The sequence below is a fragment of the Bombina bombina genome, chromosome 2, assembly GCF_027579735.1.
Source record: "Bombina bombina isolate aBomBom1 chromosome 2, aBomBom1.pri, whole genome shotgun sequence".
Lineage (NCBI taxonomy): Eukaryota > Metazoa > Chordata > Amphibia > Anura > Bombinatoridae > Bombina > Bombina bombina.
The window spans coordinates 1,200,985,183-1,201,009,026 of NC_069500.1; the positions used below are offsets into that span (position 1 = coordinate 1,200,985,183).

At 41.1% G+C, this 23,844-nt stretch overlaps 1 protein-coding gene across 4 annotated transcripts in view; it reads left to right on the forward strand.

Moving 5' to 3' along the window:
• Positions 1 to 476: 476 nt before the first annotated feature.
• The window catches only part of FGL1 (fibrinogen like 1), a 174,841-nt gene continuing 151,473 nt past the window's right edge, over positions 477 to 23,844 (forward strand). For 2 of the 4 annotated variants that reach the window (XM_053703907.1, XM_053703909.1), the window contains exons 1-2: positions 477 to 594; positions 4,756 to 4,831. In XM_053703907.1, the coding sequence (XP_053559882.1) occupies positions 4,766 to 4,831 (66 nt within the window). In that variant the 5' untranslated portion in view covers positions 477 to 594; positions 4,756 to 4,765. The remainder of the gene's footprint in view (positions 595 to 4,755; positions 4,832 to 23,844) is intronic. The other 2 variants (XM_053703908.1, XM_053703910.1) reach the window with 2 other exon arrangements.

Sequence of the window (23,844 nt, forward strand, 5' to 3'; positions counted from 1 at the left end):
AGGCAGGGATTCCACCTTTTGGTTGCCAGTAACACACAAACAGTAGAGACTTGACCCCCTTGACTGCCCCTGACTTTTGTCTGCTTTATATTTGTAATGCATCAAGGCATAGGAGGTATTATATATTTAACACCCATGGACTTTAAAAAACTTGACATTTTAGTGTACAGTATTTCTGCAAAAATGTTACTGCTAAAATACTGGACTGTCCGGTTGATGAATACTAGACACCTGGCAACCCTATCCCAGCCAACTCCCCAAGCATCTTTTTACAAAGATGATACATATTAGTTGTACATTACAAACTATTTACTGTGTGTATTAAAACAAATATAAATATATCATATTTGTTCTTTGCAGTATATAGATTATTGCATAATTGCCTGAGCAACCTCAGTGATTTCTTCATTTCCCCGTGTTACAGTTCTACTGAATTCCCTAAACATTTAGATAATCGAAAACATTCTTAACCCCTGACTCATAACAGAACTAAGTTCCAAAGCTGAACAAGAAAACAGAACACAGAGCTCTGCTCAGAGATACAGCACCATACAGTTCTAACGAGAAATAAACTGCAGATTATTTAGGTAAAAGGTAAGACTTTTTTTTTTATTAAATTACTAGGTCACTGTTTTTTTCTGCATGAAAGCAGCATTCAAAGAAGCAACGTTAATGAGCTATATAGTCTGTAATTGTTTTCCAATACAATTCATTTCCTTAAATGAAGATTACATGTTGAGACCTGTTTTTCTGCAAATCCTATTCTGTGGCTTTCGTGTTCCATTCAAATAGATAAAATGTTGTGCTGAAATGATTGCACGTAATTAAAGGAGCCAAGGAAAATACTGTGTGGGCTGAACATTTTAAAGCAAACATGATACGAAGGAAAATGTTCATCTGCAGCAAGTTTTCTAACATAGTAGTTTGAATCGTGGGGATTTACCATGGCAAACTCATTTGCACTCATTATTTAAAAAGAAAAAACTACAGTTATTAACATAAATTAAATTTACTTCTAAAATAAGTATGTTCATGGTTTAAACAAGAAAGAAGATTGGGCAAAAGCAAATACTTTATTGATTAAAGAAAATGACTGCACTGATCAAATATGAAAAAGACAACATGAAACTGAACAGGAAACACTTGGGATCTGATAAAATGTACTTTTCTCTGATTATTTCAAGGTGAAATGATAATGGCTGGTGACCCTTTACTTTAGGGGAAGTCAGCTATTCATAGCAATACAATCCTACTGCATTTTATTTCTACATAGTTTAAATAAATGATCTTGTTTTTGTTTTATATCTTTAAATAACATTTGGAGTCAATAGGTTTGAATGCAAAAGTAATAACAAATGAAGTTGGCTTTCAAGGTAAGCTGATAGTTGCCAGTGGCAACCAGTAAAGGTGGTTATCCACCAATCAGCAAGCACTATCCAGGTGCTGGATCAAAAATGGGCTAGCGCCTAAGCTTAAAGGGACACTGAACCCAAATTTTTTCTTCCGTGATTCATATAGAGCATGAAATTTTAAGCAACTTTCTAATTTACTCCTATTATCAAAATTTCTTCATTCTCTTTGAATCTTTAATTGAAATGCAAGAATGTAAGTTTAGATGACGGCCCATTTTTCGTGAACAACCTGGGTTGTTCTTGCTGATTGGTGGATAAATTCATCCACCAATAAGAAAGTGCTGTCCAGAGTCCTGAACTAATAAAAAAAGCTTAGATGCCTTCTTTTTCAAATAAAGATTGCAAGAGAAGGAAGAAAAATTGATTATAGGAGTAAATTAGAAAGTTGCTTAAAATTCCATGCTCTATTTGAATCACAAAAGAAATAATTTGGGTTCAGTGTCCCTTTAAGAAAATAAGAAAATTGATAATAGGAGTAAATTTGAGAGTTGCTTAAAATTGCATGCTCTATCTGACTCATGAAAGAACAAAAATTGGGTTCATATCCCTTTAATGACAGGATAAAACTGCAGATCTACAGGATCAGGTTTTTAGGAAACCAAGAACTTTGCATGTGAAAAACATTTTGACATTTGGTGATGAGATTTTTTAAATCTTATTCCATGTTTTGAGTAAAATATAAATTATAGAGAGCTGTGCTTAATCAGAATATTAGGAAAGGACTTTTGGTAGTGAAAAAGTAACTAAAAGAATAACGTATAACTTAATTTAATAAGATCGATGCTAGGAGACATAATACATAAGTTTGCATTACTTGATTTTTTTTCTGCTTTTTTTTAAATGATTACAAAATCATTGGATCTCTGTTTTGCAGGAACAAAACAAACATATTACATCCACATTGCAACATACTGTAATTTATAATACTAAAAAAGGTTAAAGCAAACAGAGTGGGAGAGAGAGAGAAACATCATAAGATTTAGTGCCTTTCTTCTAGAGAAAGTTGAAAACATGTTAGCTAACCTCCACGCCTACCTTTAATCATTAATGCTATACCTTCACTATACTTCTTTGAATATTATCTTATTAAACATGTGACCAACACTGTATGTTCCTGTCCTTATCATTTAGTAGACTAGAAGGTGAGGCCATAACAGGACTTAACCCCTTCAGGACAGGGAATGTTTTTAGCATTTTTGCTATCATTATATTTAAACAGAAATAGGGCCTTCTTTTTTCAAAACTATATATTTTATTTAGAAGACAACCCAATGTGTTGATCTAGGCCCATTTTGGTATATTTCATGCCACAGTCTGACTGCCAGATGCGATCACGTTAAAAAAATTGTTACATTTTTCACAAACTTTGGGTTTGTCACTGAAATTATTTACCTACTGCTTGTGCAGTCATAACACAAATCGTTGTAAAGCTTCTCTGGGATCCCCTTTGTTCAGAAATAGTAGACATTTATGGTTTTGGCATTGCTTTTTGGTAATTAGAGGGCCACTGATTGCATCTGCACACCACACTTCTAATATTCTGGGCAGTGAAGGGGTTAATCAGGTAGCTTATAAGGTTAATTTTAGCTGTAGTGTAGAGATTACCCTCTCAACTGACACCTCCCACCCCCTGATCCCTACCTGCTCCCTCCCAAACAGCTCTCTTCCCTCCCTCACCCCCACTGGTCACCACCATCTTAGGTAATGGCAGACAGTCAGACAATTTGCAGTTTAGGGATAGTTGTTGTTTTTTTTTTTAAATATTTTTTTCATTTTTTGGAGTGTAGACAACCCTCCTCATCTACCCACCCACCTCCCTCATCCCCCCCTAAACAGCTCTCTAACCTTCCCCCCTCACGAGATGCCACAATCTTAGGTACTGGCAGCTGTCTGCTAGTACCCAGTTTGTTTTTTAATTATAAAAATATTTGTAAAAAAAATAAAAAATGCTCTAGTGTAGCAGTCTGCCCTCCCCCCAATCAATTGTCAATGTGGCCCCCCCCTCACCCATTTATTTAACGTAGTGGCGAATCCCTCCACCTCCCTTACACAAAAAGTTTTCTGTGGCATAGGCAACCTTCCCCTCCACCCTCCTGCAATGTGCCACCCCTCACCTCCCTCCTTCCCTCCCACACCACCCACGGCATCACTGCAAGCTGATATAGACGAGCAGTTCTTCCTTATCATATGAATCTTCAGCACTTCCTTGTGTACATAGAATTTCTAAAACCAGTACTTAAGTACTGACATTTTCAGTATAAGTAGGAACAGGCAAAAGCAGCCTTTTCAAATATCAAAATAAATATAAAGGAGCTATTTGTGTGCAATTGAATACACCCCAGCAGGTAAAATTGATAATTTGAATGGGAATCACAATACATTGTCCCTTAAATATAATCTCAGAACAATGCTGTGCTTCCTTCTTTCTATATTTTTCTTAAGAACGATACAGAAACTGTTGCCATGTGCTTTAGTGCTGTTTTTTAATTTGTTATCTACAGGAAGCCCTAAATAATTTTCCAGCTACGATTCTCCAAAATATATTGTACTAAGCCTGATTATTTTAATTTACGAGTGCTACGGAATTTAGCTTTGCTATACAAATAAATGATAAAAATCATAATAATTTATAAGTTTACATGGATCATTGTTGATACACTTTTGCCATTAGTAAGCTCTTTAGTGTCAACAAATTCCGTTGCTTAGAAGTTTATAGTTTTGTGCTTATTTTTGGAATGCAACAAAAAGCAACATTATTATGTCATAGAACCCACAAAAATAACATTGTTGAACGGATACTAAACCCAATTTTTTCTTTTATGATTCAGATAAAACATGCAACTTTAAGCAACTTTCTAATTTACTCCTATTATCAATTTTTCTTTAGCCAATTGCCATCTTTAATTGAAAAGCAGGAATGTAAAGCACCTGGGTAGCGCTTGCTGATTGGTGGCTAAATGTAGCCACCAATCAGCAAGCACTATCCGGGGTGCTAAACCTCAAATGGGCTAGCTCCTAAGCTTTACATTCTTGCTTTTCAAATAAAGATAGCAAGAGAATGAATAAAAAACTATAATAGGAGTAAATTAGAAAGTTGCTTAAAGTTGTATGCTCTATCTGAATCATGAAAAAAACTTGGGTTTAATATCTATTTAAACAGAATGCTCTGTACTTCATCTGTGGTATAATTTTGACATGAGTCCACTAAAATGTATCAGTAATGTATCATTTTAATAAATTACAAGGGCTGTGTATTTAGCTTGTTAAAAATTACAATGTAGTAATCATCATATATGTTTTTTTTATACTCTGTTAATTTTCTTTCCCCCCCACTTTTTTCTAGATCCCTCAAGATGAAGAATTTCTTTTTCTCTAATTGCCTTTGTGTCATTGTTGCTTTTTCCATCTTACCTATATCGGTAAGGTTGTGTTTACTTATATATTATTGTTTTAAAGTGTTTTCATTCAATAGCTCCTAATCTAGTGTTGCCAAGTTCCCATCACCAAAAATACATTTTGTTAGCATCAAAAACATTTTATTTTGTACATAATTCTTGAGCTATATATATACTTTTTCTATCTGCATGCACTGCGCTCTATTTGGTTGCATTATTTTGCTTCATTTGTAAGAAAGGTTCTACTTTCATGAAATATTGGAGAATTTATTTGAACATTGTAAGGTATCTTACATTTTAAGTTGCACATTAGCATATTAAGCGACACTAAGAAGCCCAAAAAACCATTATGTCTCAATAATGTTTTGAATAGTAAAATGTATAGCCATTATTTAATAATTGTTTAAGTTGACAACTTTAAGGATAAAATATATTTAATATAGCTTTATACTTTGTGTTATTGTATGTTTGTGTATTCTACTGCATAGTTTCAGTTTAGCTAGAAACCAACAACACAGCCTTTTTAACCTGTTTAAGGTAATTATTTTGGAATAATGTAGTCTGATAAAGTTTTCAAATAGCTTTAGAGCACATAAAGGGCCAGATTACAAGTGGAGCGCTAATTAACGCTCCAGCTCGAATATTAACTGCATCAGATGTAAGCTTTTTGCACTCGTATTATGAAAAACTATTTTTGTTCTTGCATAAACCCGATGAGGGCAAAAAGCGGAAGTTAGAATACTGGGTGCGCGTTCACGTATTCCCCCATAGAAGTCAATGGGGCAAAAAAATGGGGAAAAAACTAACACCCTACTCACAAGCAAACCTGATCGCATATTCTTATGTACGATAACCCAACATGAAATATGAACATTTAACATTACAATGTTTTTCAGAATATGTTCTATTTATTTATTCATAAATATATATATATATATATATATATATATATATATATATATATATATATATATATATATATATATATATATATATATATATATATATATATATATATATATATATAATTTTTTAGGTACAATAAATATTTATACTGATAGATAGATAGATAGATAGATAGATAGATAGATAGATAGATACAGTAGATATGTGAAATATTTACAGTAAATTCACAGTTAAAACCTTTATTAAAATGAATATTGAATAAATATGCTTTTTTATGTTTTCATCTACTTAACTGCAAAGGGCTCCAATGCACTTATATATGTGTTTATATGTGTGTATATATGTTTATAAATACATATATACACATATAAATGCATAAATGCATTTTTTAAACATTGATAGACATTTTTTTTTTCTAACACTGGAGACCTCATATCTTTGAGCTCTTATAACCTTTGTGTGCTATATTTGTTTCATAACATTTTTATTAGATAGTGTTATTATGAGTGTAACTGTATTTTTTAATGTATTTTTCATGTGGTTTGTGCAACCTTTTGTTTCACAAATCATTCTAGTTCAAGCGATCACATTTGCTTTTTACTTGTAATACCAGCGGTAAGCACAGCGAGCACAAACACCTGCAAAAAACCCTTATCGTTCTCGCACAAACGCTTGCTCTCAACTCGTAATCTGGCCCTAAATTGTCAGATACATAACAAAAGACTTATGTAAATATGTATTTCAATATACTGTATATTCAGTAATGCCTTAGAGCAACACTTTCCAAACAATAGCTGCCTTTTTAAACTATGAGATTAGCATCTCAAACACAAGTTCAGTGCATAAACTTGACTAACGGGCTAATTACACTCTGTGGTCTATTTAGAGGTTCCAATCTATATGTTAAATAGGGCAAAAGCATCCTTTTTTTAAAAAAAAATCTGTTTTTTTTTTTTATTGGAAACCAAACACATTGTACAGAACATTGAAAACATCACGTTTTCCATTATACAGTTAGGTTTCTGGCAACCAGTGCCTTGTCTAGAGCTATAGCATAGCCTTGTAGTATCCATAATCAGTCCATGTCCATATGGACTCTTCGGCCCTTCAAACGTGATCAGCAACAATTAGCAAAAAACAAAACATATGAATCAAATAATTCTGAGATACAGTGTAAACATCCATAAAATAAAATTAACAAAGAAAAGAAATAGTAGTTCTCATAGCACTTCAATGTCCTAGTTTAATATGATAAGTACTCCCCTCCCTGACAGTTGGTGAAGTGTATCAGCCCCCTCACTTGTCCAGTGATACAGTCTGGGGTACGCTACTTCTTATGGTTGTTACTCTCTGTCCACTGCTGCATCATAAGGTTGTGTATGTCTGCTGTCCCCTGTTGAAGATGGTGGTACCTTTCTAACTGTAACAGAGTGTCTACTTGTTGCTTCCACTCCGCTATCTTTGGGATTGTCCGTGTCTTCCAGTGTTTTGGAATTAACATTTTGGTACTGTTTTGGTACTGTTCAACATGACCAACAGCAAAAGCCCTGTTCTGTTTGTTTTCTAGTTCGGGCAGTGACAAGTAAAATATCTTTTTGGGGCTGTTTTGCACGGTTTTCCCTATCATGTGTTCTATATGGTGGAATACACCCATACGTGTCTAACTTAGGGCAGTGCCACCAGATATGTACAGGCGTACCCTCACCCCCGTAGTCCCTCCAACACCCACGTGATGCTGACCTGTAGATTCGGTGTAGCCTACTGGGTGTATGGTACCACCTCAACAGGAATTTGTAACTGGATTCCTGCACTCTCACAGAAATTGAGTAATCTGAAATGCAACCTGCCACTCACTGTTGCCTATCTCCTTCTCCCATGCTCTGGTGTATGTAGGAAGGGTATGTGTGTCTTCCACTAAAAGGAGTTTGTATGTTAGTGATATGAAATGGGCCATGGGGGCGTCCCACAAGCACATGGTTTCAAATAGTGTCACCTGTCTTGTGTGGGTGCGTCTAGAGCAGTGAGTCGCAAGGAAGTTGGTAAGCTGGGAGTGCGATAGCCAATTCATATGTATGCCCGGTATCATCTCTTGTATCTCAGCTAATGGTTTAAGTTTATCTCCTTCTAGGAGAGCTGTATCAAGTCTTTAAAGTGCACCGTAGGGCCCACCACTTTCTCTCTGTAGTTCCAGGGCACTTCGGGATTCTGATAAATGGGGGTTAATGGGGCATGTATGGAGGAGATATTTGTCGATGTGTATAAGATTTTGTCCCAATGCATGTAAAAGTCTACCAATAATGGGTATGTGGAGGCGGCTGAGGCCCTGGCCCTCTCCGGAACCCACGCCTGAAGTCCGGCATTTCTTGTGTCTAGTATGTCACAATCCAGTTGTACCCACATCTTATTGGGGTCATTGTGGCACCAGTCAATTAATCTCTGCAGTGTAATGGCTTGTTTGTAAGTGTAAGTGTTGGGCACTCCAAGCCCTCCCTTGTCCCTAGGAAGGTACAATGTTGTTTTTACTATTCTAGGCTTGACATCTCCCCATATATAATGTTCTAGTACACTTTGTATCTTGTGTAAATAATTTGCTGGCAGCGGTATGGGGGTGGTCTGGAGTAGGTACAGTAGTCTGGGAATCACGTTCATTTTAATAACATTAATGCTCCCCAACCACGAGATTGTTTTCTTTTTCCAACTAGAAAGGACTGTGACTAGCATGTGCTCCAGTGTTTTATAATTAGCCTGGAATATAATTTGTGGGTCTGGAGACATATAAATACCCAGGTACTTCATTTTGGTCTGTTGAATCCTGAGTGGGCAGTCTTGTAGGATCCCTGGTAGTTTGCCAGGAGCATATGTGACGTTCAGTAACTAGGACTTAGTTATGTTGAGGTGGAAGTTTGAAACCCGTCCGTATTCCCTGAAGGTAGCTAGGGCATTGGGCAGGGAGGTTTCTACACTAGCTAGTGTGAGTAGCACGTCATCCGCATATAGCGCAAGCTTGTGCTCACTTGATTTGATGTGTTTACCCGATATCTGTGTGTCATCCCTTATTTTGTGGGCCAGTGCTTCTATGGTTATGGCAAAGAGGATCGGTGAGAGAGGACATCCCTGCCTCGTGCCATTTCGGATGATGAATTTGTCAGATAGGAGATCGTTGACCTTAACGCTCGCCGTTGGATGTCTATATAATGTGAAGATTTGGGCTATGAAGGTGTCACTAAATTTCATCTTGTGCAGAACCGCCTTTAAGAAATGCCAATGAACCCTGTCAAAGGCTTTCTCGGAGTCTGTTGACACAAGGACTGATGGTATATGATGTTGTTGGGCATAAGTCATCAATTGTAGTACTTTTAGTTTATTGTCCCGTGTCTCCCTCCAGGGCAAGAAACCCACCTGATCTGGGTGGATCAGCTTAGGTAAGTACTGGTTGATTCTGGTGGCCAAGATCCAAAAACCTTGATATCAGAATTCAGGAGGGAAATGGGGCGAAAATTCTCTGGTTTCTCTGGGCATTTACCTTGTTTGGGAAGTACTGTAATGTTGGCCTTTAACATGTGTTCCGTAAAACCCCGTCTCTTAATAATGAGTTGAATAGTGATGCTAGTGGTGACAGCAGGTGATGGATGAAAGTTTTATAGTAATTAATGCCCAGCCCATCTGGCCCTGGGCTCTTGCCGTTTGGCATGGATTTAATGGCCGCTGTAATTTCGTCATGTGTAATCGGTGAGTCTAATGCCTCAGGGTCCTCTGTGTGTAATGCGCACAAAGTCACCCCCTCCAAGTAATTGTCTATTTTGTGCTGCCCGCAATCATTGCGTATGTTGTATAATCTCTCATAATATTGCCTGAACGTCTCTGCTATTTTAGTACTGTCTCTATGTTTATGACCTGTCGCATCTGATAACGTATGTACATGGGTGTTTAATTGTTGCCATTTTAACGCCTTGGCCAGCGATGAGCCTGATTTATTGTTGACATCAAAGTATTTTTGTTTCAACATTGTAGCCCTGCGCTAGTATTCCTTGATGTAGTGACTATTAAGGTCGTTCCTAGCTTTGGTTAGGGTTTCTAAGATAATTGAGGAATTGGGGGCTTGTTTGTGTTGCGTCTCCCAGTATCGTATCTGTGAGAGAGTGGAATTCACAAATTGCCAGGCAGTTTTAATTTTCCTCGCCTTGTGTTTGATAAACTTCCCCTGCACCACGCATTTGTGTGCTTCCCATGTTGTGGATGCGGATATGTCCACAGGCACGTTTTCCCTAAAGTCATGCCCTAATGTCTCGTCAATGTCCAATTTGACTAATTGGTTGGTTAGGTTAAGTTCGTCCAGTCTCCACAAAAAGAAGCATAGTGGCGTGTCAGGCCAAGCACCCGAGCATATCACTGGGCCATGATCGGACCATATGATTGGCAGAATGGTGGATGTCTCTATCATAGATAGGCCTAGCTGGTCTGTGATGAGGTAGTTTAATCCTAGTGTAGGTATGGTGTGGATGTGAGTAGAATGTGAAGTCTGAGGAGCCTGGATTTTTTGTTCTCCATATGTCATGCAGTTTTAGAAGCTGTAGCTGAGTGTTTGTAGATTTTAGTGGAGTACATGTCCGTCCTGTGAAGGTATCACGTGAGGGGTCTAGTGGTAGATTAAAGTCACCTGCCATAATCAGTACCCCCTTCATGTGTTCGAGTAATAACTGGGTCACTTGTTTAAAGACTGTATGTTGTCCCTAATTGGGTAGGTATACATTCACCAATGTCACATAAGCGTTAAACAGAAGCCCTATGATTATTAAGTATGCCCCTTTTGGGTCCTTAATGACATATTTTGGTTGAAAGTGGACAGAATTTTTTAAGAATATGCCCACTCCCCCTTTCTTTGATGGTCCCGAGGCCAAGAAAAAGGTCCTGTACTTATTGTTTATAGACTTAGGCTCCCTTCCCTTTTTAAAATGCGTCTATTGAATATAGAGTATATCCCCTGCTGCTTTGTGTAACTGGTGAAAGGCTATCGACTGCTTTTCCGGGCTATTAAGCCCTTTGGCATTAAATGATACAAGTTTGAGTGAACGTGTTTGCGCTTCTTCCTGGCCTGCCATGAGGACTACGTCCTTTTCTAAAGTGTTAAAGATATGGATAGAGGTGGGCGAATCTTATTTATGACCAGAGTGTTTAGTGTGTCTTGCGGAGGTGGCTTTCCGTCGCTGAACCCTTCCTAAATAGCCGGACGAGCTTTACTAACTTGTATGGTGTTGAGACTTTCAGGTGAAGGAGGTATAGTGTGACAAAGTGGCTAGAGAACAAAAGTATAACAAATCTCTCAGTTGAACCTGGAACAAGAAGTGCAATTCAATAACAAAATAACAATATCAACCAACAGAGAAAATATATCAAATAGGGTAGTATCCCCGCCCCAAGCCCAAATATTTAAATGCAAACATATATCATACGACCTGTAGCCATATAGGATTAGTGAGAGAGACCCCTCAAGCTGGTGGATACACACTGTCGGGAAGCCTGCAAGAGTCTTTCTGGCTTGTGTGCGTGTTTGTTGCAGCAACTTGTTTTTCAGAGTCCGGCCTTGGTCTTTCTTCTGAAGGCGGTGAATATCTGCCACGTGGCCATTGTGTTTCAATGTTCTCATGCCCTGGGTGTTCTGGAGGTTGAATGGTGATCCGCAGCATTTCGCAAAAGCGTGGTAGGTCCTCTTTGGTCCTGTAAATAGCTGTGGTGTCTTCTCTTGTTGCTATAATACTGACCAGGAAGCCCAACCTGTAGGGTATTTTCTGTGATCGTAGGGCAGTGGTTATGTGATTGAGATCTCTCATCTTCTGTAAAGTTGCCGGGCTCAGGTCCACAAAAATGTGAATGCGGTTACCCGCATGAGTAAAGTCCTGGTTCTGTCTGGTGTGTTTAAGGATTTCTTTCCTTTCTTTAAAATGTAGAAGTTTAAGGATGACATCTCTAGGGGGTGCTTTAGGCGGGGGTTTGACTCACAAAGCGCCATGTGCTATTTCATTAACCACCTCAGGGAATCCACTATCTCCTTTAATTGTCCGAAATAGGTCTTGTAGGCAGCCCTCCAGGGCTGCTGGTTGTATGGTCTCTGAGATGCCACGTATCCGAAGGTTGTTCCGCCTAACCCTGTTATCCAGGTCCTCAACCTTTTCCAGAAGATGGTGGATAGTCTCATCCTGCTCATATGCCAGATGTGACATTTGCTGAATAACGTTGTTGGTTGTATTGTGATTCTCTTCTAGATTTGTTACTCTCTGTGTCACTCTTGATAGATCCCTTTTCAGGTCTGTGTACCTTGTTTTAACTTCTGACATAATCTCTTTAACATCGTCTTTTGTGCAGAGAGACTGTAAATCTTCCTTTGTAAGGCCTGAAGAGCTGGGTAGTGCCGGTGGTGGGGCCTTGTGTCCCTCAGCTGGTGTATGGGCATTGAGAGTGGCGGTGGCCGATGTCAGGTGAGGATCTGCTGGTTTCAGATACTGTTGCAGCATTTTGGAATTTGTGGCTCCGTCTGGTTTGTTCTGTTTGTGGCCTGGCATGCTTTGGTAGTTGGTGCTTTAATGAGGGGTGCAAACCTGTGTGTGTGGAGGCTGTTATCAAGCTGTATACCCCCCCAGGTGCTTATCTGGCCTATTGATTAATAGTTGGGGCGGGCAAGCCCAGCAGGTTAGTGTATAAGGTTTCTCTGCTGCTCTTTCAGTATGCTGCCCCTCTTGATGAGGTGTGCTGTATTTATGGAGTTAACTGTGTATTTACTGTTGTGCAACCACTAAGGGCTGTGCACCTTCCACTGGAGTCCTGTCCTCCCTGTATAGCAGAACTTATTATAGTGGGCTGCAAAAAGTGCAAGGCCTGGTGGTATTTTTCAGACCGAGTTCCCTGTATTTGCCCTCAGTGAGGAGTAAGGGTGTGGGATATAGTGCTATATAGGGTCTGTTGTTTATTAAGCTAGTGGGGCCCACCTGGATCCTAAAGCCACACTCTGTATTGCTTATTTATATAAGGCTGCTCAGTTCTGGGCCTGCCAGAGCAAGTTCCCAGTGCCTGCCCTTAGTGGGAGATAGAGATGGTGTAGAAAGATGTAGGGCCTTCTGCTCAATGACCCAATGAAGCCCACGTGGGGTCATTAGCTGTGTTTTATTGCGCTGCGTCTCATATAGTGGTGAACAGTTAATGCATAGCCATCCCTCACTGGATAATTTTCAGGGGCCTGATTGTTTGTACAGGAAGGTGTTTGTCCCTGTATATGGCCTTTATCTCCGGCCCCTCTATTATTTCCCCCTGCAGCCTGTTACTTGCCTGAGGTCCGAAATCCGTGGGCTACGATTGCTGTCTAAGCGGTTTAAACCGCCGTTGCGGCTGTCCTGCTGCTGTGGTCCTGGGGCGGTCTGCAGGCTGTACCAGTTTAGTGTTTGCCCCTGTGTGGTTTGCGGTCTCCTGAGCAGCTGATGTCGCGATCTTGTTTGCCTCCATTTGGGGCCTACACATGGGACGTCAGCCCGCCGGATCTCTGAGATGTCTCAAGATGGTTGCCTTTTCCCGGAGCAGCGTCTCTCCACTCCTCCGGGTCCTAAAATGTGTAACGGCTCACTGGGGAATGTTATAAGGTTGCTGGCTGGCTGGCTGGCTAATTATTTTGTGCTTGGGTCACGTAGGCCTGGGAGCTGTCTTTTCAAGCGACTATTTTCCAGAACGGCCAAGCTCCGCCCCCCAAAAGCATCCTTTTTTTAACATGCTTTTTTTTATCATGACTTCCAGCCTTTCAAATCTCCAAACTTCAAACAGCTCCAAACACCTTAAAGGGATAGTCTAGTCAAAATTAAACTTTTATGAATCAGGTAGATCATGTAATTTTAAGCAACTTTCTAATTTACTCCTATTATTCATTTTTCTTCATTCTATTGGTATCTTTATTTGAAAAAGCAAGAATGTAAGCTTAGGAGTCGGCCCATTTTTGCTTCAGCACCTGTAAAGCGCTTGCTGATTGGTGGCTACATTCAGACACCAATCAGCAAGCGCTACCCAGGTTCTGAACCAAAAATGGGCCAGCTGCTAAGCTTACATTCTTGCTTTTTCAAACAAAGATACCAATAGAACGAAGAAAATTTGATAATAAGAGTGAATTAGAAAGTTGCTTAAAATTGCATGCTCTATATGAATCATGAAAAATTAATTTTGACTAGACTATCCCTTTAATTAACATCCAAACACATCCATGAAGGAGGTTCCACAGATGCTCAGTTAATATTCAACATATTCCCAATGAACAAACCTACATTATAAATACTAATACTTTGTACATATAAAAACATACTTTATCATGATACTGTCTGTTTCCCTTATGAGCTTTTAAAAGTTGTCATTAATGAAATTACCATTGTATTTTGAAGAATAGGTTAATATCATGTAAATCACCCAGCACACTAGTAAGTAATAATCAAAATGTATCCTTAAATTTTACCATGGAGGATTTTGAATGATCTCTTTGTCAAGGGGGGAGAAGAAAAGTAGGAAAGAGAGTGGTTCAGCCAATGAAAATGAGGGAAGAGTGTCTAAGCCTGTGAGAAGCTGTGGGCCAGTGAGTGAGTGGATGAGCATGTGAGAAAAGGATGATAGTAGCTCAACATATGAGAAAGGCTGGGTCTGTGAGAGAGAAGGTGATAGTGTCTCATCTTAAAGGGACATTCTTTCCCTTTCGTAATTCAGATAGGGCATACAATTTTAAACAACTTTCCAATTTACTTTTATTATCAAATTTGCTTTGTTCTCTTGGTATTCTTTGTTAAAAGCTATACCTAGGTAGACTCATATACTAATTTCTAAGCCCTTGAAGGCCACCTCTTATCTCAGGGTACTTTGACAGCTAGACAGTGCTAGTTCATGTGTGCCATATAAATAACATGCTTACACCGTGGAGTTATTTATGAGTCAGCAAGAACCGGTAAGATAAGAGATAAGAAGGCAGTCTGCAGAAGTTCAGATACAAGGTAATCATAGAGGTAAAAAGTGTATTGATATACGAGTGTTGGTTATGCAAAACTGGGGAATGGGTAACAAAGGGATTATCTATCTTTTGAAACAATACAAATTCTGGAGTTGACTGTCCCTTTAAGTGTCTGTGAGAAAGACTAAGGTAGACAGAGCAGAGAGAGAGAGGAGGGAGGCAAAGCCTTATCTTACTTCTTGACCCAGACAGGGTGAGTAACAAGTAAACTATAGAAGAAGACATAGAGCTTTAAGAATCCTTTCATGCAGTAGCAGATCTACTCAACAGGGGGCCTTGGCACAAAAAACAAATGTTGGGCCCTCACCCAGGCAATAGTAATATACATGCTGCTCTGTATAATGATTTTAAGGATAGATAAATATGCATTGTGACAGACCCCTCTGTCAGTACTGGAAGGGTTAACTTTGTTCAGCTTTGAGAAGCTATTTTCTAAAGACAGGTTTCCTGGCAGCATCTATTGTGTACTGTAATTAGGTTTATGTGATAAGCATTCACATTGTTTAATCACATCTAGAGTCAGACTGCTAAGTGATAAGAAGGACTGCATTGTTTTCTTGTGTTTAAATTGTTTATCTGCTTAAGTAATGTAATTCTATTGTATCATGGAAAAGGGTGTCTTCCCTCTATCTAATGTACAATACTGCCAACCCCCCATCTGGTCTCAAACCTGCATAAATACAGGGCATATAGCCCTCAATAAAGGGCATTCTGTTTTTACCTTCAATGTGGAGCCTGGTCTCATGATTGAGGGGGGAATTAGCTGGGTTGTGAGTTGCTGATCCCATATTCAGGACATCTTTCATCTGGTATTAACCCTTGATTTCTGTTGATACCATAGCAATTGGTGGCAAGCGACGGGATGATCCTTATCGCCCAGAAGAGCAACTACACATCCAGACCTAATGGGAGTACCGTATGAAAGGCTGAAAAGAGTTACCCTTAAAGACCTGCTAGAACAAAGGGGCCAACAAACCAGTAACCTCAGGAAGAGGGAGATTATTACAATACTGACCGAGATGGACGGAGTACCAGGGCCCAAAGGAACCAATGAGCCCAGCATATCAGACAGAACCCCCGAAGAAGCAAGCTTTGACCTGGCGATCAAAATAAGACTGGCACATTATGGCCCCAACCCGTCTGCGGAAATTATCGACAGGGTCATAGCCGCTGTGGAGGCCAACCTACTTCGCCAAAGCGGCGCTGCAGAAAACCCAGTAGAAAAGAGAAAAGTAAATTTTGCAGCTTTTAAAAACTTCCTGGAAACAGAAGGAGAGATTGATGGCTACCTTGCGGATTTTGAGAGGCAATGTGCACTACACAAGGTACCCGCAGAGGACTGGGTCATGATATTATCCGGAAAATTATCCGGCCGGGCCAGCGAGGCTTTTCGGGCAATTCCAGATGAGGAAGTCAGGGATTATAATGCTGTAAAAGAGGCTCTGCTCTCCAGGTATGCGGTTACACCGGAGGCATACAGGAGACGGTTCAGAGCTAGCTGGGGATTCCTACGTTGAGTGGGCATGTAAGGTGCACCGCACAGCAGCTTACTGGATAGCGGGGTGCCAAGCCGTATCTGGGGAAGAGGTGCTGCAGCTATTCCTGTTGGAACATTGCCTCGACAAGTTACCCGCAGGAGTTCGAGAGTGGGTTCGAGACCGTAAACCCTCCACCCTGCATGAAGCGGCTCACTTGGCAGATGAGTATACGGATGCCCGCAAACTGGACACTGCTACCACTAAGCCCCCTGCCAGAGTGGAGTACCACCCCACAGTCACCTCAGCAGCTACCAGTTACCAACCCCCGGCGCACCGCTCTACCACACGGCCTCCAGCCACAAACTATCCTCAGAGAGCCCGGTTCAATTCACGGGGCTACTCACAACCTATTCGGTGCTTTGGATGTAAGCAACTAGGGCACAAAAGACCAGAGTGTCCCCTAAACGCAGCAAACCAAGCACAGTCCTGGAGGAGACCCGCGGGCGGAATCCCACGTAACCCTCAGCCTGCGGCCCACTACGTAGAGGAGCAAGAATGTTGGGGCATCCTACATGAAGCAGACTCCATGCAAGCTGCCCACCGGAATAACCGTCAACTGGTTAAAGTGAATGGGAAGGAGGTCAGTGGTCTACGGGATATTGGTGCTACCATGACCTTGCTTCAAAAGAACTTGGTGTCTGAGAAACAGCACACTGGAGACACTGTGGCTGTGAGGGTAGCAGGGAGCGCTGTGTTCCGCCTACCTGTTGCCCGGGTACATTTGGATTGGGGAGTGGGCGCTAGACCTGTGAATGTGGGGGTCATGAAGGACTTACCAGCTGATGTTCTCCTTGGAAATAACTTGGCCCCCCTTGTTTCTGCCTACGCTCCTATGGGTCCCGCCGATGTTAACCCTGTGACTACCCGTGCCCAGATCCGTGCAGCAGAGACTGACCCACCTGCTGCTAAGCCCCAGGACGCTGAGCTCAGTAAATCTCTATCCGCTATTGATACGTGGAAGTCCCGTTACAATGCGCTGATGAAGGAGAAGAGTCAAGTAGAAGATGAAATGGTCACGTTAAACAATCACGTAACAGTGCTAGCGGGAGAGAAGAGGAGCGCAGAGGAAAAAGCGCGTTTAGAACGGGAATCTCTGCTAGACAAGCTGCACTGACAGACCGCAGAAAACACCAGCTTGAGAGTGGAACATGAAACATTAAAGACAAACTTAGCGACACTGGAGGAGAAGCTGACGCTGGCCCATAGTGAGGTGCAGCAACTCAAGGGCAACCTACGTCAGCATGAAGGGCTTGTGGATACCTATAAAGAGCAGGTACAAAAAACACGTAAAGAAGCCAATGAGATTTTGAAGGACTGTTTAGCCCTAGTCTGGGCACTGAAGAAGTTGAACCCTTATTTATACGGACAGGAATTCTCTCTCATAACGGGAATACAGATGGATTGTCTGGCAAACTGACATGCCTACCACCTCCTAGTCCGGTCATCCCCAAGTTGACCTGCCGAAGGGTCAAGCCGGGTCTGCCGGAGTGTCCCACCAGGAGGGAGCCATATGACAGACCCCTCTGTCAGTACTGGAAGGGTTAACTTTGTTCAGCTTTGAGAAGCTATTTTCTAAAGACAGGTTTCCTGGCAGCATCTATTGTGTACTGTAATTAGGTTTATGTGATAAGCATTCACATTGTTTATTCACATCTAGAGTCAGACTGCTAAGTGATAAGAAGGACTCCATTGTTTTCTTGTGTTTAAATTGTTTATCTGCTTAAGTAATGTAATTCTATTGTATCATGGAAAAGGGCGTCTTCCCTCTATCTAATGTACAATACTGCCAACCCCCCACCTGGTCTCAAATCTGCATAAATACTGGGCATATAGCCCTCAATAAAGGGCATTCTGTTTTTACCTTCAATGTGGAGCCTGGTCTCATGTTTGAGGGGGGAATTAGCTGGGTTGTGTGTTGCTGATCCCATATTCAGGACATATTTCATCTGGTATTAACCCTTGATTTCTGTTGATACCATAACATGCATTAATAAAAGGCTCCCTTGCATTAGTATTGTACATGTTCTGCACCAGCTGATGTATAGACTGCCTGCTATAAGCCCCCTACAGCACATGGGCCCTGGTGCCGCTGCACCTGTTGCACCAATGGTAGTTCCGCCCCTGCTTTCATGTGCTTTTCTTTAGGAACTAAAGGCTTTGGACGTTGTGGACATGTGTTATTTGACACACCCTAATTTCTTTCCTTTATAGAATATTTTAAAAGATAACCTGGTGCCCTTTTGTTAGCCAAACAATTTGTAGGCTGGCATTAATGATGTTTCATACATTTGTTATTGCGGTTGCACTGTAGCAAACATGTTTTATATTAACATATATAGATAGATAGATAGATAGATATTAATATAGAACACATTCGCTACAGTGCAATTGCAATATTATAAGTAAATCACAATGTTATGAAATATGAATATTGCAAACGTGCAATCGCGTTCTCAATATTATCTGTAAAACACAATTGCGCATACTATTTGACATCTGGTAGAATATGTCAGTTTATGTCCATAATAGATCTGAAAGAAGCTTACCTTCATATTCCTATGTATGAAGATAATTATCAATTCATCAGGTTTGACTTTCAGGACAAACACTTTCAGTTTGTTGCTCTCCCTTCCGGGTTGGTTACATCTCCCAGAGTATTCACAAGGGTTTTAGGGGCCTTGCTAGTGGTAATAAGAGCCTACCTAGACAACATTCTGGTACAGGTTCCGTCTCTGTTTGGAAGTTTCCCACACAGATAAACTTCTAGTCTTCCTGCGCAGTCACAGTTGGAAGATAAATGTGCCAAATAGAGTTCCCCGTCTCCCAATACCAAGGTTTTTTTTCTGGGAGTAACTATTGATTCAATGTCAATGCGTCTTTCTCAGATCCACACAGGCTCAAATTTCAGAAGGTATGTGCCAATCTTCAGTCAACAGCTCCTCCGTCAGTAGCTCAATGTATGAAGTCGTTGGTCTGATGGTAGCTTCCTCAGAGGAGGTGCCTTTTGTTTCATTTACACCCTCTTCAACTTTGTATGTTGAAACAGTAGATGGGGGATAACACTTGTTTAGATGAAAATATCCTTCTACACTTAGAATACAGCAGTCTCTATTCTGGTGGATAAATCACCATTCAATTGCCATATTGGCATCTTTCCTTCACCCATCTTGGGTCATTGTAACTACAGATGCCAGTCTCTCAGGCTGGGGTGCAGTCTGGGAGTTCAAAGAGCGCAATGATTTTGATGTCCTCGAGAGGAGAGGTTACCAATAAACATCTTGGAACTTTGGGCGATTTTCAGACTCTGCAGTTCACATTCTGGGGTCAATAATTGGGAAGCAGACTATCTCAGTTGCCAGTCTCTGCACCCGGGAGAGTGATACTTCAATACGGAGAATTCAACCAGATTGTTTTGAAGCGAGGCCTTTCGGAAATAGACCTAATGGCTTCCCATCTCAATTACAAGCTTCTCAGATGTTTTGCGAGATCCTGAGTTCCAAAAGTGGAACTAGTGGATGCTATGGTAATTTCTTGGACCTTTTGCTTTACTTACATTTTTCCTTAATTTGTGCTACTGCCGAGAACAACAGCTGAGATCAGATAGGAGCGTGCCTCAGTCATTCCGCAGGACTTGGTATGCAGATATAATACAGATGTCCAGTTTTTCACCTTGGACTCTTCCTCAGCGGCAGGATCTCTTGTCTCAAGATTCTCTGTTTACCAAGATATAGAAACTCTAAATTTGACGGCATGCAAATTGTACTCCTGATTTTGAAGCAAAGAGTTTTTTCTGACGCTGTGGTAGATACACTTATTCTGACGAGGAAGCCTGTCACTAGAAAAATGTATCTTAAGACTTGGAAAGTTTTTTTCTTTCTTGGTATGAGAGTTATGATTTTCGTTGGCACCCTTTTCAAATTTCAAGAATCCTTCGTTTTTTTCAGGATGGCTTAGATAAGGGTTTGTCTGCTAGTTCCTTAAAATGTCAAATTTCATCCCTTACTGTTTTATATCACAGGAAAATAGCCAGGCTTCCTGATGTTCAAGCCTTTGCTCAGCCTTTAGCGAGAATTAGGCCCATAATCAAACCACTTTCTCCTCAGTGGAAATTAATCTTGGTTCTTTCCATCTTGGAGGCTCCTCCTTTTGACCTCAGGCATATTGACATACAACTTTTGTCATGGAAGCTATTGTTTCTTTTGGCAATATCGTCTGCCAGGAGAATTTACGAACTATTGGCTTTCTCATGTGACTTTCCTTATCTTTCATCAGGATAAAGCTGTTTTGAGAGCACAATATTGTTTTCTACCTAATGTCTTCTGAGAAATCAAGAGATTGTAGTTCTTTCCTTATGTCCAAATCCTAGAAATTCTATAGAGAGATGTTTACATAATTTAGATGTTGTTAGAGCTTTAAAATTGTATTTACAAGCTACAAAGGATTTCAGATAAAGTTGTAATTGATTTGTTCATTTTTCAGGTTCTCATAAAGGTCAGAAGGATACAGCTGTCACTCTAGCTTCCTGGCTAAAACAGATCATTCATAAAGCTTACTTGGTGGTGGGGAAAACACACCCTAAACGTATTACTGCCCTTTCCATCAGATTAGTCTCTACTTCCTGGGTCTTTAAGAACGAGGCTTCTGTTGAACAGATTTGCAAGGCTGCAACTTGGTCTAACTTACATACATTTTCTAAGTTTTATCATTTTCATGTTTTTGCCTCCTCTGAGGCAGCTTTGTCACAGTGTCTGGAACCCATATTTTCGTGGACTCCACAGCTTGAGTATTTAATCCCACACATCAAGTCTCATGGACTCTCACCACCTTCTGAAAGAAATCTTAATTTATGCTTACCTGATAAATTCCTTTCATTCATAGTAGTGAGAGTCCACAAGACCAGCCCTGTCAATTAGATGTTTTTATGTTGGCAGTTTGTTTATTTGCACCTCTTCATACCCTGCTTTTCCTTTTTGCTTTTCTGTTACCTCTTCTCCCCTGCTCGGCTATACAATAAACTGAGATATACAGGGGTGGGAGAGCTCTTAGTGATTGTGGTATCTTTGCCTCCTCCTAGTGGCAGGAATTAAATCCCACACATCAAGGCTTGTGGGCTCTCACCACCATGAATGAAAGGAATTTATCAGGTAAGCATAAATGACGTATTTAAAAAAAAAAAATCAAAAATTACTATTTTACCCTGCTTGTAAGTCAAAATATTCTCTGACTTTTGTTTTTTGTAGTCTGAAATGTAAACAATCCTAAATAATAAAAGGCCAAGTGTGTTTGTTCGAAGCTGTCATGTGCAGTAGAGACAGCACGAGGACAAACACACCTGGCCTTTGAGTCCCAAGCTGATCTGTGCTCTGCGGCAGAAGTGGGCATGTCCTGGCGTGAGCGGGGGCGTGGCCGACGTGAGCAGGGGTGTGACCGAACGTGAATGGTCGTGAAGGGGGCGTGGTCTGACATGAAGTGGGCGTGGCCGGGCGTGGTCGCACAATAGAGGGGAGAGAGATAGAGAGGGGAGAGAGATAGAGAGGGGAGAGAGAGGGGGCGAGAGGTGAGAGAGAGGGGGGAGAGAGAGAGAGGGGGGAGAGAGAGGGGGGGAGAGAGGTGAGAGAGAGAGGGGGAGAGAGAGAGAGAGAGGGGGAGAGAAAGAGAGGGGGGGAGAGAGAGGGGGAGAGAGAGAGGGGGGGGAGAGAGAGAGGGGAGAGAGAGGTGAGAGAGAGAGGGGGAGAGAGAGAGAGGTGGGGAGAGAGAGAGAGAGAGAGAGAGGGGAGAGAGAGAGAGGAGGGGGAGAGAGAGAGGGGGGAGAGAGAGAGGGGGGAGAGAGAGAGGGGGGAGAGAGAGAGGGGGGAGAGAGAGAGGGGGGAGAGAGAGAGGGGGGAGAGAGAGAGAGGGGGGAGAGAGAGAGGGAGAGAGAGGGGGGGAGAGAGAGGGGGGGGAGAGAGAGAGAGAGCAAAAGAGAGGGGGAGAGAGAGCACAAAAGAGAGGGGGGAGAGAGAGAGCGCAAAAGAGAGGGGGGAGAGAGAGAGCGCAAAAGAGAGGGGGGAGAGAGAGCGCAAAAGAGAGGGGGAAGAGAGAGCGCAAAACAGGGGAGGAAGAGAGAGCGCAAAAGAGAGGGGGGAAGAGCGCAAAAGAGAGGGGGGAGAGAGCGCAAAAGAGAGAGGGAGAGAGAGCGCAAAAGAGAGGGGAGAGAGAGAGGGGGGGAGAGAGCGCAAAAGAGATGGGGGAGAGAGAGAGCGCAAAAGAGATGGGGGAGAGAGAGAGAGCAAAAGAGAGGGGAGAGAGAGAACGCAAAAGAGAGGGGGAGAGAGCGCACAAAAGAGAGGGAGAGAGAGAGCGCAAAAGAGAGGGGGAGAGAGAGAGCGCAAAACAGAGGGGGGAGAGAGGGAGCTCAAAAGAGAGGGGGGAGAGAGGTAGCTCAAAAGAGAGGGGCAGAGAGAGAGCTCAAATGAGAGGGGGAGAGAGAGAGCAAAAGAGGGGGAGAGGGAGCGCAAAAGAGAGGGGGGAGAGAGAGAGCGCAAAAGAGAGGGGGGAGAGAGAGAGTGCAAAAGAGAGGGGGAGAGAGAGCGCAAAAGAGAGGGGGGAGAGAGCTCAAAAGAGAGGGGGAGAGAGAGAGCAAAAGAGAGGGGGAAGAGAGAGAGAGCAAAAGAGAGGGGGAGGGAGAGAGCGCAAGGGGTGAGACCACTGTACTGCAAAAAATGGCCTGTGTGAACGGGCTTTAGGACTAGTAGTTTATATTTATTTAAAACAACAAATCTTACCTTTCTGATTATAGTACTGTACTATCTTTCTGAGGGTTCTATATATAGCAAAACAATGTCAGGACAGCAACACCAATATAAATTCAAAATAGCTTTATTCCATTAAACCAAAGACATCAACACCACAGCGTTTCGATAAAACTGACCTTAATCATGTAGTATCACAGCGTGCACCGTTTGTATTGTTGGTACTATTTATAGAAAAGTATTATATTTATATAAAATATATAAAAGTTTACATGCATAAGCTGTATTATGACGTGTAAATATTATCTAATATTTACACTTGGTTCCATCCCCTCTCCAAAATGTGTTTTTAAAGATACAAATATTCCAAAATCCGAACTATTCCGAAATCTAAACGTTCTCTGGTCCCAAACAATTTGGATAAAGGGATTTCTACCTGTATTTATTTATAAGTTTGCATTTTTTCAAGCTGTTAAGCTAAAATATAGTTATGTTTAACTGTGTCATCTGTAACATTTTCTTTTTGTTTTGTAGTTTCTTCATTTTTCTTTTCTAACAGAAAAAAGAACCTCTGCATATTGATTTAGTTTTGCAGCCTCACATACTATGTGACTGTTTAGTGATTATCTTTGTATCTTCTTAGATAGATATACAGACAGATAGATAGATAGATAGATAGACAGACAGATAGATAGACAGATAGTAGAATAAAGCTGGAAAAAGATTTGCATTACAGTCCTTATTCCATACTTTTCATGCTAAGCTTCATAATATGCATACATAACACACAGCTGCTATGTATTTGTTTCTAAGCTCTATGTATTATGTAATAAAAGAATG